The sequence below is a fragment of the Coloeus monedula genome (genome assembly GCF_965178545.1).
Source record: "Coloeus monedula genome assembly, chromosome: 1".
Classification (NCBI taxonomy): domain Eukaryota; kingdom Metazoa; phylum Chordata; class Aves; order Passeriformes; family Corvidae; genus Coloeus; species Coloeus monedula.
Window position 1 is genome coordinate 19,382,222 of NC_138781.1, and position 14,906 is coordinate 19,397,127.

Here is a 14,906-nt window from a genome sequence, read left to right on the forward strand (position 1 = left end):
AAGAGACACCAAGTAATCCATCAATGTCAGCAGAATTCCTACAGCTTTAAAAATCTATCCCTAAGGACTGGTACTATTCAAACTGGAATTGTGTGGCTTAGTGTGACAACTTCTTACTTACTTACCCAAATTCCTCTGCACTACCAATGTAATGGTAATGTATTCACCCTCACTCCCTGCTCCAACCAGCTATGCACAATTTGCTGAGTGCTGTTAAATTAGCTAAGGCTGTTTGCTTTGCATGGGTAGGAATGAACATAATCTGCTTTTTGCATGACCGAATTGATACAACTCTCCTCTCTTGAGGACACTCCAGGTGAATGTGGTGAAAAGGGTCAGAAAGGAAGTGCCTGGGAAAGGAAAGAACTTCCCAGCCTTCCCGGCCACACTAATATTGGGCTTTCGCAAGTTGAATCTATTTTTGGCAAACCCCTGCAAGCAAGGGCTGAGGCATGTATGACTGAATTAATTAATTCAGAAAGTACAAGGTCTGTTCATTATGGTCATAGCTCTTTTCAGTCGTGAGTTCAGGCATTCTGGAATATGCTTTAGGAAGCTGGAGATGAAGGACATGGAAAAGTAAAATACTATCATCAAGAAAATTCAAAGGCAGATTCCATTAAATTCTGAACTCCCTGTCTCCTTCCTTGATATAAAAAATCATTATCATCAATATGTTAAATTAAATGCCTGGTGTGCCAATGCAGCTAAGCATGTGTAAACGAACTCAGGATTACAATGGAGTTCTCTTTCTTAGGAGCGGGGAAACTGGTTTTCAATTTCTGTCCTTCCCCCATCCTTTCCTTCCAAGCTTAAAGGAAATAGAGAATGAATTTTTCCTCCAGCCTTTTCCCTTTTCAGCTGTACCAGAGTTATTAACAGAACCATCACTTCTTGAGCTTAGATTGAGACTATTGGAAACGTTGACAGGGTTATAGCTACAAGTCTTTTTACAGAGTTAGCAATGCATTCAGTCTTGCTGAATACTGCAGCAAGACCCAGCAAAAGTGTTAAGATGACCTTGATATAATTAAGCAATTAGTATATTCAAAACAAAAAGATATATGAGGCGTTTGCCTAGTTTACATTTTGAAGCAGAAAGCCTGAAAGAAAACAAGACAGGGATATTTCAGTCTGCTGGCTGGCTAGAAAATGTGACATCACTGGTGAAAAACTCAGCTGGACAAGCAGAAAACAGTGAGTAAATTAATGATTATCCCAGATTCTGTTTCTAATTGCAGGTGACGTACTGTTTGGTGTAATTTAGCAAGAGAAGAGAATTAGGATATTTCATGTGTGATCTGTGTTGCTTTCCAGACCAATTAACTTTCTAGCTCTTCTTTATAATTATTAAAAATTATCAGTTAAATACTGAATTTAGCAGTAATTTTCACACATTTCAGTTTATCTTAGGATGTCACATGAAGACAAAGTTCAAATAATTTCCGCTTGAAAAATGTATATTTTATTTTTCTGAAAATAAATTACATTCTCCATCTCCAGAGCAACAAGCTAATTTTCTAAAATAAACTCTTCAAAATTGTGAATAAAAACATTTTAAAATAACAATAACAGCCTTTGGAAAAAAAAATTAAATTAAAATACTGCAAGAAAATTCTATACAACTTAACCTTCAATTACTATATCAGCTATATCATTTACCACAAAATTTTAGCTCTCTTACAACAAAAATATGACATCTAAACATTCTGCTACATGGAAAAGCAAAAGATATATCCACAATGGTTTCAGTACAGCAGCACTGTTTGTGCATATCCCTAGACTCTTCCTCCAGCATATCCTTAATCTCCACTGTAACTTTCAAGCTTCTAAATATGAAAATAATAACATAATATATAACTTAATCTCTTAAATGGATACCAAAAAAAGCACAAGAACAGCTGGACTCTCATAAGTCAAACATCGTCGTATGGTCCTCAGAACTGACTGGGAAAGAGAATTGGACTTGATGATCCTTGTGGGTCCCCTCCAACTCAAGATATTCTGTGATTCTGCCTGTGTATGATGCCCAGGAAGCATAGGGGACCCAGAGCAAACAATAGCAATTCCCCATTTTCCTGAGGGCCCAGTAATCTGCTCCTCAGAAACTCCCTATGTGTTTAATAACCCGTGACAAATCTGTATTCCAAGAATTTGCCTGATTTTGTAAATTTTGACATCTACAACATTCAGTGTCAATGAGCTCCAGAGCTTTTGCAGTTTAATGATGTGCAGTAGAGGGGAATCATATGGGACATATGCTTAATCCTCTGGAACGTTACGGAAACACAAGAGACAGCAGATATTCCAACAGAGACTTCTGGACTTAAGTTACACTGGCTTAAAGTCAGCAAGACAATGTGTTGGAGGTACAACTGACATGGCCTAAGGCAACATAAGATAGGGTCTGAAATGGCTGAAAATCTGATGAAATGCCACCTTCAACTGTAAAACTATGTTTTTTAGTCACAATTGTTTTAGCCCTGGAAGTTCCAGGTCTATACTAGGTTACCAGAGTTTAACTGAACATTGTGAAAAATATTTGCAGGCCTACAGGAAGAGCCCAGATTTCCCCTCCTTCTCTTGAATGAGTCATACACCAAAAATCACGTGATGTAGTAATTATTAACTGTGAACAAGAAATAATTCTACATCCCTAAAAGTAAAAATAAGAGTGAATATAACTTTTGTTATGATAAAGATTTTGCAAGTAGACCTGGAAAGCTTCAGCCATGTAATTAAATCAATTAAAGTTATTTCTTGACTTAGGACTTTAAATGAATCTTAACCAAAATCTAATGTTTTCCTTATTTCAGTCAAGGGCTAAATATTATTTGAACTCAATGGTATAGTCTAGGATGTGTCCCTAAAATGAAGCCACATCAGAAAGCAGGTGTCAAAATAAAACTGATTGTTGCTTCAGGTTTTTTTAGAATTTTTTTCCCCCCAGACTTTTGTAAATACAGATTTCAGAATACAAGTATTGCTCTTTCTCTCTCTAAAGAATCAACCAATTCCTGTGACAAATTTCTGCTCTGCAAAGCTTCAATCCTCCTCACTTATATGTCAAATGGTTCAACTGAAACCTAAAATCTGGTTAAACCTTTGTACTGAACATGCATTTCAAGAGAGTCGTACTGTTTTACAGAGTGTTATACATTGATTTTACCCTATAATTTACATGTAGCTATCAGGTCTCCTATGGGGCTTGCAGCAGAAATTTTGATATTTCATAATCTGCATTAAAATGTGACTATGCATTAAGAAAAGAATTCTGTCCTAGTGGTGGAGGGATCAATAGCATCCCTGATATTATTAAAGTAAATGGCTATACAAGAAGTGTTGCCCATGGAATTAACTTGCACTGTTGAGGATCACTGACAGGGGAAGGAAGATACAAACACTATTTAAGCGAAATGTTTGAACTATAAATTTAAAAGGTAAGCAAGCAGACAACTTTACACAGGCAATTAAAGGCTCTAAAAATTGCAAGTCAGAAAATAGGTTTTAGAAGTAAAGAGGATCACTCTCTTAGCTTGGGATGAGGACAAAGAACAGAAGGACTCATTAAACTGTGACAATAAGGATTTTTTTAAAATACAGAATATGGTTGTCAGTAACTTGGAGGGACCATGGTTTCAGAATACAGTGTTATTAACCCTACTCTTTCTAAGTCCTTCAAACGCAACTGGCATGAAAGCATTGGGATGGGAAGAAAAGGAAAAAAAAAGAAGAAAAACAGGAACAAAAGGCTTGGCCAAACTGACAGCTCACTATGAGACTATGATATTCTAGTTTTAAGGCTTCTTTTACACATGGACAAGTTTTTCTACTTTTAATACAGTGCATTAGAGAAGTAATTGAGGAATTCCCTTATCATTTGTCCAGCCACGGGAAATTTAATCTCAAGCATTTATTTTCTTCCTTGCTCAGACTTGCAGTGGGGACACAGCAATGGGCATGCTGACACTGCTGTCAGTAGCTGAGAGTAATTGCTCTCAAATCCCAAGGGCTGTAAAACTCAATCCCTTCTGTTGTTTTTGCCAGTCAGAATCAGACATCTTCACTTCCATGAGTGACTGGGACTGATAAGGGAGAAGCGTTCTTTTGGGCAGAAACTCTGGGTCAGAATGCAAAATCCGGCAAAAGACTGTTATCAGTAAGAAATCCACCAGTGTTGTTTCAATAGGGGCAAGATGCTTTTCAGGTATAAACTACTGGGGCTGCTAAAATTTGCATTTCAAACAACATCTAGAGAAAGTAAAGGAGAGAAAAAAGAAAGAAGGGTGACTTCAGTTGGCAACAACTCTAGTGTAGTTAAAAGCAATACACAGCAGTAGATATCAGTGACATCCACAGGAATAAATGAATCACTTCGCTAGAGAAAAAAAAAATTGCACTGAAATAGCCACAATTGTCTATGCTTGCAAGTAGTATGTTAGGTGGGGTGGAGAAAATAAGATAAAGTGGAGTTTGGTTTGATTTAGCATGCTCAGCATGCTGGTTTTTGTTCAGAACTGATTCTTCTTCTGTCATACATTTGCAATCATCCATTCTGTTCTAAGACTTTATATGAAAAATTATGTTTTCCTCCATTTTTGCTGGTGCAAAGCAATAAAACTTTACTGCACTCAGCTCAAGCTTGACGATGATCTAATCTATTATTTTATTGCTGGATTTATTTTTGATATTTGAAGTTTGTGAAAGACTATTGTTTTGATGTAGTATCTCTATACAGTGGCAAAAAACTTGAAAGTAATTCACATGATCTAAAGTTATTTTGCAAAGTTTTTCACCTTCTGCTCATGCCAATGCAAGCTGTAATTCAGAGACTTCTCCAATTCAATTTTTCTGTATTTTTCTTGCCGATGTTTTACCCTGCACTGGTGTGACTGCAGTCACAAGGAAGATCTGTGATAAAGAGACCACAGCTATACATACACAGAGGGAGAATCTGTTCTGTATAGAGCTACATATAGCAAAAAAAAAAATGAAATCACTTGAAAAATTATGCACATTTTAAACTACAGAAAAATTATGATGCCACATTTGTGCAATGCACAATTGTATATTAATGCATTAGTTGTATATTATTGCATTATTAAGCCTTTTCCAGTGCTCAGCACTCAGACCTGCGTAAGCAAGCACTATGGCAAAACACGAATGCATTTGTGGATCCCTTAGTGGTGAATACTGGGGAACCAGCATCCATACCAGATGCATTTCAGAGATCAGCTCCTTTTTCAGTAATGCAAAAAATGAACAGGCAAAAAGAACCTCTGATACCCACCTTCATTATCTGTATGGCTACAGGGCTTTGAGAATTAATAGAACAACTGGTCACATCATCACCATAAAGATGAGTTTATTTTAACAATGTTAATACTAAACTGCTTAATAAAATTGAGTTATTACAGAGCATACTTCTCTTTTACAAGAGTATATGAAGAAAGGTAGCACATGTCTTATTTTTCTCCTTGCTTGAAAGAAGACATGTCAAACTAGACATATTCATGAAAATGTATTTTCATACTCACTGCTTTTACAAGGACTTACAGTGTTTGCAGCAACAAATTCTACCTGACACATTGCATTTCCTAAGCTCTATTTACCATAAATAAAGGGCACTTCTAAATGTCCTGAGCACAATAAACAAAAGCAGTAGAATATACAACAAGCAAAAACCCAAAACAATCCTGACCCTCAAAACAGGAGAGAAAAATCCCGAGAAAGATGAGAGAAAAAAAACAAACCCAAAAGCTAGGCTTGAAATTATGATATTGTGAAATCCCATAAATTTGAGAAACAAACTCTCCAGAAAGAAGAATTCTGATGGTCCCAAAGTTATTCCAGGCAGGAGGCTTTAATGTTTGGCTTTGTGACCCTTGGGAAGAAATATGGCTGAGCCATGGGTGCTCATATCTTCAATGGAGCCTTTCTGAAACTCTCATCTGCCACAAAGACAAGAAGCTAACTTGTTGCAATGCATCACCAGATTCCTGTCTTTTTGGGGCTGACCCTTGCAGTTGGTTTAGACTGCTGACAACATATTTCTTTACCTGTCCCAAGGCTATCTGCTTTGGAGATTTCTCTCAGACTGTAACATCTGTGTCCAGCTCTATAAGATGGGATCTCACTCTTTTTATGCTGCTATTTTGTCCTTCTGCAGAGCTTTCTCTCTCTCTCTTTAGCTATTTTATATAATGGGAATGAAAACATAACAAGTCTCTTATGGAATATGATCCTCATCTGCCTTTGAGCTCTAGAGTACCAATTGCAAATAAAGCAATTGGGACTAACCTCCACCTTTGGGAGGCTTTTTGGGTTTGCAACATTATAGTCTCTAAACGGCACACTATAATAATCCTACTAAAGTAGGAGAGCAGGAGTACTTTCAAGATAGTTGTACTGTTTTATAGAGTGTTATACATTTATTTACCCTATAATTTATATTTAGCCACCAGGTTTCCTACCTGGCTTGCAGCAGAAACTTTTTCTTTATGACCTTTGCTTTTCGTTTGGCAACATCCATCTTTGTGGGTTTGTGCCACCACAACACTGCACCTGTGGACCACAACATTCCTGTTCTTCAGCAACACAATGGGACTTAGAGGTCTTATCTTCTGCTTCCCAAGACCCTGCTCTTTTCTGAAGATCCAGCACATCCAGTGGCTATAGCCACTGCTTCTGCTGGTCTCTGCAATATAGTTCAAGACCAGTTCAAGAGAACACCTTTACTTGAAAAAAAGCACATGAATATGTATATCATTTTCCATGAATCCTTTCCTGAATCACAGTGCCAAAAAAATGCAGGAGACAAAACAGAGATGTGAAGAGAGGCACCTGGGGTTCCTGGTGGCTACACTGCTCCATTTTTGGACCAGAGAGGCTGCACCCTAAAGAGAATCCCACCACTATCATCTTTCCTATGCATAGGAGGAGGTCCACCCTGACTGCTGGAAAGGTGTGATAAACCAATCTACAATGTACTTTCAGGAAGAGTGTTAAGAGGTCTGCACTTCATGCTCCCATTCAAGCTGATGTTAAAATAACCTGTGGATCAGGGCTGATGGCTGATCCAGCATGGTGAATCTGGGAAGTTACAGAATAATTCCAGTAATTCCAATGGGAAAAAACAAATCAAAAGTGAAATTTCTTTAAAGTAAAAGGAAATCCAGTGGCAGTAAGCTGTGCTCCACACAATTTTGATTTTATTATTTTTCACCTTATGTATGGATTGGTAGCTTAAGAAATATTTAGTTTTAAACAGTGTGCAGAAATTTCTGCATATGGCCTTCCCTTTTTCCTTGGGTGTTTTGGGGTGGGTTTTTTTATTTCCTTTTGTTTTGGTTTGGTTTTGTTGTTGTTTTGGGGGTTTTTTTTTGTTTTGGTTTTTTTTTGGAGAGAGGGGGTAGAGGAGAGAGAGGGAATAAGGGCTGTTTGGTTTGGGTTTATAAAGCTGGAGAGAAAGTAAATTCATCATTATAAAGAAAGACAGAAAATATCATCAAGTGAAAACATTCATCACTGTCAGTCTTCATATTAAAGAAGTCTGCTTTTGCATGGCAAGCCCAGAAAACACTTTAGAGAAAACAGTATCTGTAAAAAACAGTATCTGTAAAAAACAGTATCTGTAAAGGAGGGATGTCGTCATCCTGTAGCATCACTAAATGTAAGTGGCAGGTAATACTCATTCTCTGGATTTTCTTTAGCAAGCACTGCAATGTACACAGAGCAAGGATTTAAGATAATGAATAAGCTCTCCAGCACTGCTGATAAGCTCCCAAGCTGCAGAAGACTGCAATGTATGGATTCTTCCTCTGTGGATATCTGTTGTATACTCTGCCTCCTCTATAAGGCCAGGCATCAAGGGTTTTCCTGTGACATGCCTATGTGTTCTTGTGGGGATTTTCAATGGAATCCGATAATGTGTAAAACCACAACTCAGTTATCTTATTGTGCTGAAAAGTCTTAGAAAAAGAGGTTTGCAACAGAACACAAAACTTGAATTCAATAAACTTTTCAGGTTAAGACACTACAAAGCCATTAATCTGTCAGGAAAGATGTTCCTGGAAAAATACCATTCTATGTACATCCATTTAGAAGCATTCATTTTTTTCCCCCCAAATCTTGCTATACATAAGTGTTAGAGGGGGAACTCTGATCATTTTGTTTCAAAAGAGCTTGGAACCAAACTGAATGGAAACACTGCATAGGGATCCATGGGTAAGCCATGGAAAGATCAGCTACTAAAACTTCCCTGTACCTGAGACAGCTTGCACTTTACCTGCTAAAATAACTAGAAGTAAGATTGATCTGTGTTGTGCCCAAAAGAATTGCTACAAGTATGGGCAGATGGGGATTACAAGAGGCAAAAAGGAAGTTATAAAATCAACATGAAATTCAAAACTACAATTTACCAACCAGTGACTTTCATGTTAGTACAAGAGAAAACATAATTAGTGCTGTACAAACTGGGAAGCTTAAAAACAACAAACACACAACACACCTCTCAAAAAGCACTATTTTTTTACTCATGCAGTAGAGATGCCATTGTCTCTACAGATGGGCTTTATATTGCATTGCTTTTTTTATTGTGTAACAACCCAAAATCTGAAGGCTGCTTTTTTTTTTCTCTGAGAGTGAGCTTCTCAGAACTGAAAAAAACCTTGACACTGTTGTTTTGGAAGAAGATTATAATGAATGAAGATGTTAAGTGTAGCTTAGTCCAAGCTGTATGTTATTGAAAAACAGGAAGTAGATTTTATTAATAACAAAACCCCGAACTCAATACTTAAAAACCACAACGACAACAAAAGAACCAAAGAAAACAGGACAGAGAGCTATCTGGCAGTTCAACAAGAAATTAGAGGTTGAATGACACTATAAAACAGAGGGAAAATGTCCCAAGATTTCACACAGATGGACTTGATCCATCTTATTCTTTGGAAGACCAAAAATCAAATAATGCACAATTTTTTTCAATGACCAAAACCTGAATTTTCTTCCAATTTCTCATTTCTCTAGGGTCTTTTCCCCTTTTTGCTTGGATATCACTATCCATAAAGATTAGGCAAATTCTTGAAAATTGAAGTGTTTACACCAACTTCAAAAAAAGAATTCAATTTTATTCTAATATTACTTCTTTTCAGCAAGAACTGCTAAAACATGAGACTTCCCTTGGCTGTTTTCCAGTAAAGAAACAGACATCCTAAAGAGATTATACTCAAAACTCAGAAAGGACAGGCTCCAGCCTCAGGACAAGACAAAACTCCAGCTTCCCTGTCCTGACAGGTTCGTAAGTACAAAGACCAGAGTACTCTTCCCCATAAGTGTTTGAATACCCTGAAGGAACTGTCCTGATTTTTTACTTACCCCCAACCAAAGATAACAAAATGAATTAAGAAAATAGATGGGATGAATATCTACCTCAATCTGCGTAGTGTTGTCATGTCCCTCTTCAAGCAGCAGGTCAGTGAAACCCCCTGGCTCCGAAGAATCCTGCCCCATGCTGGCTCTGTTGGTGTCGACTGATTTGAGGGACTCTGAGTGCCTTCTCCACCTGTGGCTGCTTACATATGAATCCACCTGCACATTTTCCTCCACTCGAGGGAAGCTCTGAACAACTTCATAAAGCACACCTGTTTGACAAGGAAAGAAAGGCAAAACAAAGCAATGTAATAAGTGAACAGAGAGCTGGTTTGCTTATCATAATCGAAAACCTAAGAATTTTTTATAAAGCTACAACTCATAAATAGCCATTTGTATCCCTGATAAAGTTTCTATGGCAATGTAAGTGTTAAAAAGAACCGTTATACTTTTACAAAATTCAGGAATTTTGACTAAGTTTGGTAGACTCCTTTATAGACTCCTTTAAACATCCTAGATGTTTTATTTTTCTGCTTGTTTTCTGTCTGGGAAAAGCTTTTCCTGTAACTTTTGTAACTTTAATAATGTTTACCCATAGCCGATACTTTTCAAAATAGAGTAAGTCTAACAAAAAATATTTTAATCACCTAAAAAAACAAATGTAGAAGAGACAGAGAAACTCTTGTACAGACTTAGTTTTTCCTACTGATTTTATGTTGAAAGAGCTTGGAAGCCATGGTGAAAGGCAAATAAACATTATGAAAGATGTGAAATTCTCATAAACAGCTGTTCCAGTGCATAAATAAAGCTGCCCTGCTGTATAAAGTGATAAACATGAATGATGTGTGAAGTCTGCAGACACTCACTATATCTTCTGCAAGAGGTGAGCAGTTGGGTGGTGTGTTTAACATATTACTTTTGGACATTTTCATGCTCATTTGCAACTTTTTCATACTAGTAAAACTATCAGCAAAACAAACCTATAAAACTATCATCAGATAAAACCATTAATTCTTCAGAAGTTTCTATTTTGCCCAATCCAAAAACCCATCAAAGTATTTTTCTGTTAATTTATTTTTGTTAGCACCATCAAGAGAGGTTGAAGTAAGTTTGCATATTTTGCACTGAAAGTCAGATATGTTTTTCATACTTTCTTTGGGTCTAAAAGAAGAAGTAGAGGGGTGCTCTGTGCATTGGATGCGCCTGGAAGAAGGTGATTTGGTTCAAAAAACAGAAAAAAAGAACTCTCAAAAGAAGCAGCAGAGAAAAGGAAAGTACTGAAAGCATAGACCAGTAAATAATTATCTGCAGAAATACTTCCATTGTTTTTTTTAACAGAAGCTCCTGAACAAAAGATGGCACCACTTCCAAGGTCCTTAATAAGCATCACACATGTTGTCTAAGTACAGAACAGATGGGAAAATAGAAAATTAGCTATCAAAGGTTTAAATAAGTGAGATTTTCCTGCATCACAGCAGGAACAGCTATAGGAGCCATGGGTATAGGAAAATCTGTCAGACACTGTTCTTAGCAGATCAGAAGGTGTTACAATACAGAAACAGTATCTAATACAATTTAGGCTCTATGTGGTTCCATTTTTCTAACAAACTCCCCCAAATCTACTAAACTTATTTCCTAAGCTATTTGATCAGTCACAACCAAGCTGAAATTAATGTGAGATGAAGGTGCTTGGCCACCTGCAGAAATCAGAATTTAACTGACATGCAGAACAAGAAATCTCAGGCTACATCTTTCCTTAGACCCCAAGCAATCAGACTTCTTTTCTTTTAATAGGTGGCTTTGAAGACTGTTTCCTTGCATTTCTTAAAAACCTTAGAACATTGTCTTCAACAAATTGCTACTGTGTTCCCTATTTTATCAGAAAATCAGCTTGATGCAGAGGGACAGCTCAGTGGGCGAACTAACTTATTCCTCCACAGCCCTTATCAAAATCTATTCCAAGCAGCCCTCCCTGCTATAGCTTGCAGGCACTCCGCCGCGCTGTCATAGGGATGAGGCACTGGGAAGCTGACAGACATGGCAAACTGCCCCGATACATGGGCAGAGAGGGCTCCCTGCCCGCGATCCGCAGCGCCCGGGGCTGGGTCCCTGGAGACCACGGCCGCCCTCCTGCTGCTGCCGAGGCTCCGGCACTGAGACACCAGGGCTCCTTCTGCAACCACGGGGAGCATCACACACCTACAAACAGGCCACAGCACTTCAGATACACGTCTGCAGGACCCCTTTCCCTTCCCCTGAAGCACCTTTCCTGCCGGGTGCTCAAAACCCATACTCAGAGCGAGGTAAAATAAAGCACTTTACCCCCATTTTGCACTCCTACTCCAACCTACTCTTTTCATGGCTATAAAACATGCTTGACATGTTGAGGCCATCACCTAAACTAGCAAATAGAACATGTGAAAGTTAGGGGAGGGTTTTAAATCCCATTCACCTCAAGATGAGACCCATTTGTAAAGAAAAGCAATTACACCTTGTTCTCCCACATCCTGAATAGAAAAGAATGTAGTTTCTAACCTTGAAGGTGTTAGTAACATAAATTGGTTTTTAAAATTATAATATAATGATGGAGAGAAGGAAAGAAGTGTGTTGGGGTATTTCCACTGGCTTGAAAATTGTACACAATTTTCTCCATATTTTCTTTTACGGTATAATTGCATCATGGCATCTGCAAAATTTGGCTTGGGCCATTCCACATTACAGAGATTTTCGATGTCATTAGTGCACAACTTTTATCTCCTTTCAAATATTTTAATTATGTGATTTTTCTCTTTGATACATAGAAAGTGTTCTAAAATAATACCATTTCTGCTATTACAGTGACAAATATTTTTTACAGGTACAAGCTATACTGACATAAGGAATCTTTAGAACCATCTAGCTGTATTCAGAACACATGATATCCTTCTAAATTGAATAGTAGCAAGAATTAAATGCAGGAAGTGATAACTATTCAGTTTAAAACTAGAGTTTGGAGGTTTTTTCACCATTACTTGTGAAATCTGTAAAACACTGTTATCAATAGACTAGTTAACTGTCCTGGACTGGCAGTGTGGAGATACTGAGCTACAACGTGATTTCAAGGAATAAAGAGAGAAATGTACTGTGTGATTCCTCCTTCATTAAACCTTTGCCTTAAACTATAGGGGAAGAGACAGAGCGGTGATGAGCTTGGTCAGGCCAGCTCTGCTCCAGAATGTTCTGTTGTTTATCCCAGCAGAATGCCAAGAAAATGACAAATATTTTTGAAATGAGCTGAACAGGATGTTTTATTTTTAGGTAAATAAAACATATAAATTTTCAGATAATGGATAGATAAATTAAATTCTAAAAGGCAGCATCCCATGAAGAAAAAGCATCCAAAGACCTAAAATTCCAACACTTTACAAAGTAGAACTGTTTCATGTTTCTGGTTGAAATCTCTGTGTAGCTGAAAAATCACATAAAAGGCATTTTAGAGGAAATGTACCAAAGTATTACAGTCTTATCTTTTAGATCTTAGAGCTCTCTAATTAACACTGAAGGAGAACATGTCATTCAAATCAATTGAAAAGAAGCCAAATGCTGTAATATCTGATTTATAATAAAATCACAATATTGGCAAACACAGATGAGTAGCAACTTGTTCAAATTGTATGAACAGAGATGCAAAACTACAGTAACCCTTCAAATCTGTTAAAGCTGGAACTACTGTTTTCAACTAATATTTTTATGTGTAAATCATCACAGTTTTGTACATAGTACTCCTATCACTGGCATGTCACTATCTCTGTGGGAAGGTCTGTATGACTGATACTGTGCTGCAGTGTTTTGAAGCAGTAAAAATAGAGTAAGGTCTTTCTAATGAATATGTAATGAGGATGGTGTTTTGGCCTGATCGTTCAGCTCTTGCTCTTGAAGTTTTCATAAAATTAATGATGAAAATCGTTATGCCTACAGCTCCTTTCCTCCTTGGGTTATGCTAAAATTTAAGATTTCAGCTCTGTATTGAATAAAGTTAGAGAGGCAGTCAGGTAGGGAGAAGGGAAACAAATCTGTAAAAAGCTTTCACCAATCGGAAATTATTTGATGACTGCTGGGAAGATCAGAAGCTCTTGCCATGGTTGGCCAGTTCAGCCCTTCATGGCTTATGTGATTGATCAAAATTTCCATCAAAGGCTTTAAGGGAAAAGGAGCATCATTCACACAAACTGGAAAGACTTGCACAGAATATTTAGAGAAGACATTGAGGAATGGGAATGGATGAAAATTACAGGCAGAATCACTTACACGCGTTTCTAAAACAGGTGTTTCAAATTTCCTTCTGTACAGGTTTACCTGCTCACATGAAAAAGAAAGTTTTTGGCATCTATTGCTTAAACCACCATGTACCCAGGTAACAGCTTTTTTTACCATTTGAGCTTGCATTTTAACAACTACTAAACAAGTTTTTAAATGTGTTAAACTAAACTGATGGAAGACAAACATCTAAAACAGGTCTTGTACATCAGGACCTTTTGAGGTGGCTCTGCTAGTCTGAGGTTTTGGGCAGGAAGATGTGTGTCCTGTACTATGAAATATATAGAATGGCTTAACACTCATTAACATAAATCAATGCTGTTTGTCCACTTCAATATTGTGAATTATACAAGTGGCTCTAACAGAACAGAAATGCTGGGCTATACAAGAAAGACTTGCTGAAAGGGAAGAAGACACCTAACTGTGGTGGACACATGGGTTCTCTGCTTTGCCAAGACTGCCCTCAAAGAAAAAGGGAAAAATTCTAAGCAAATAAGCCCAAAATGCAACAGCTGAACCCGACAAGCAAGACAGCTCTGATTTTGTAAGGAAGTCTGGTCTACATAAAGCTTTATTTATAAGGAAGAAACAACAAAAAAGAAACTTTATATTTTTATGGGTGGCAATGTAACCAAAGGATAAAGAAACCCTATTTGGGAAAAAAATGGCAAATAAGTAAATACTCTTTCATTCATTCAGCTGGTTTTGGGCTTTTGCCCCCTTTTCCACAAGGTCAAACAAAGTTTTGTGGAGTGTTTCTGCACATCAGAATTTCAGAATTTCATTTCTGAAACGTATGTGTTATTTACATTTCATGATTGCACACATTTAAGCCAACTCTGCAATTTGACTAATTTCATAAATACACCATAATCAGCAAGATTTCTTTTGAAAGACTGGAAATACTCATACATTGAAATACTCATGCTCTATTCAGCAGATTGCTTGTGAGATACATGATCAACTTTCTAAATATGTTTCAGCCCAAATGCCAGCAAAATCAAGTATCAAATACACAAATTTATTCATCAAGGGACAGAAAATGCCATCATACTACTTTAGGTTAAGCAACTTTCTGTAGTCTGTCTTGTAAGTCTTTATTTTTATTATTACCTGTGCAGTAAGGATGAGAAAACAACAAACGTTGGTGGAAGATATGAACACTGGTCCCATGAAGTTACAGGCTCTTCAAAACATAAACATAAACATGCCTTTAAAGGGTTCTCCGGGTAGAGGGCTTA

General features: G+C 37.3%; 1 protein-coding gene across 1 annotated transcript in view; it reads right to left on the reverse strand.

The window, feature by feature from the left end:
- PLXDC2 (plexin domain containing 2) overlaps nt 1–14,906 on the reverse strand; it is a 261,533-nt gene that overhangs the window by 133,740 nt on the left and 112,887 nt on the right. Inside the window, exon 2 of the mRNA XM_082298661.1 lies at nt 9,430–9,641. Coding sequence (XP_082154787.1) covers nt 9,430–9,641 — 212 coding nt within the window. The remainder of the gene's footprint in view (nt 1–9,429; nt 9,642–14,906) is intronic.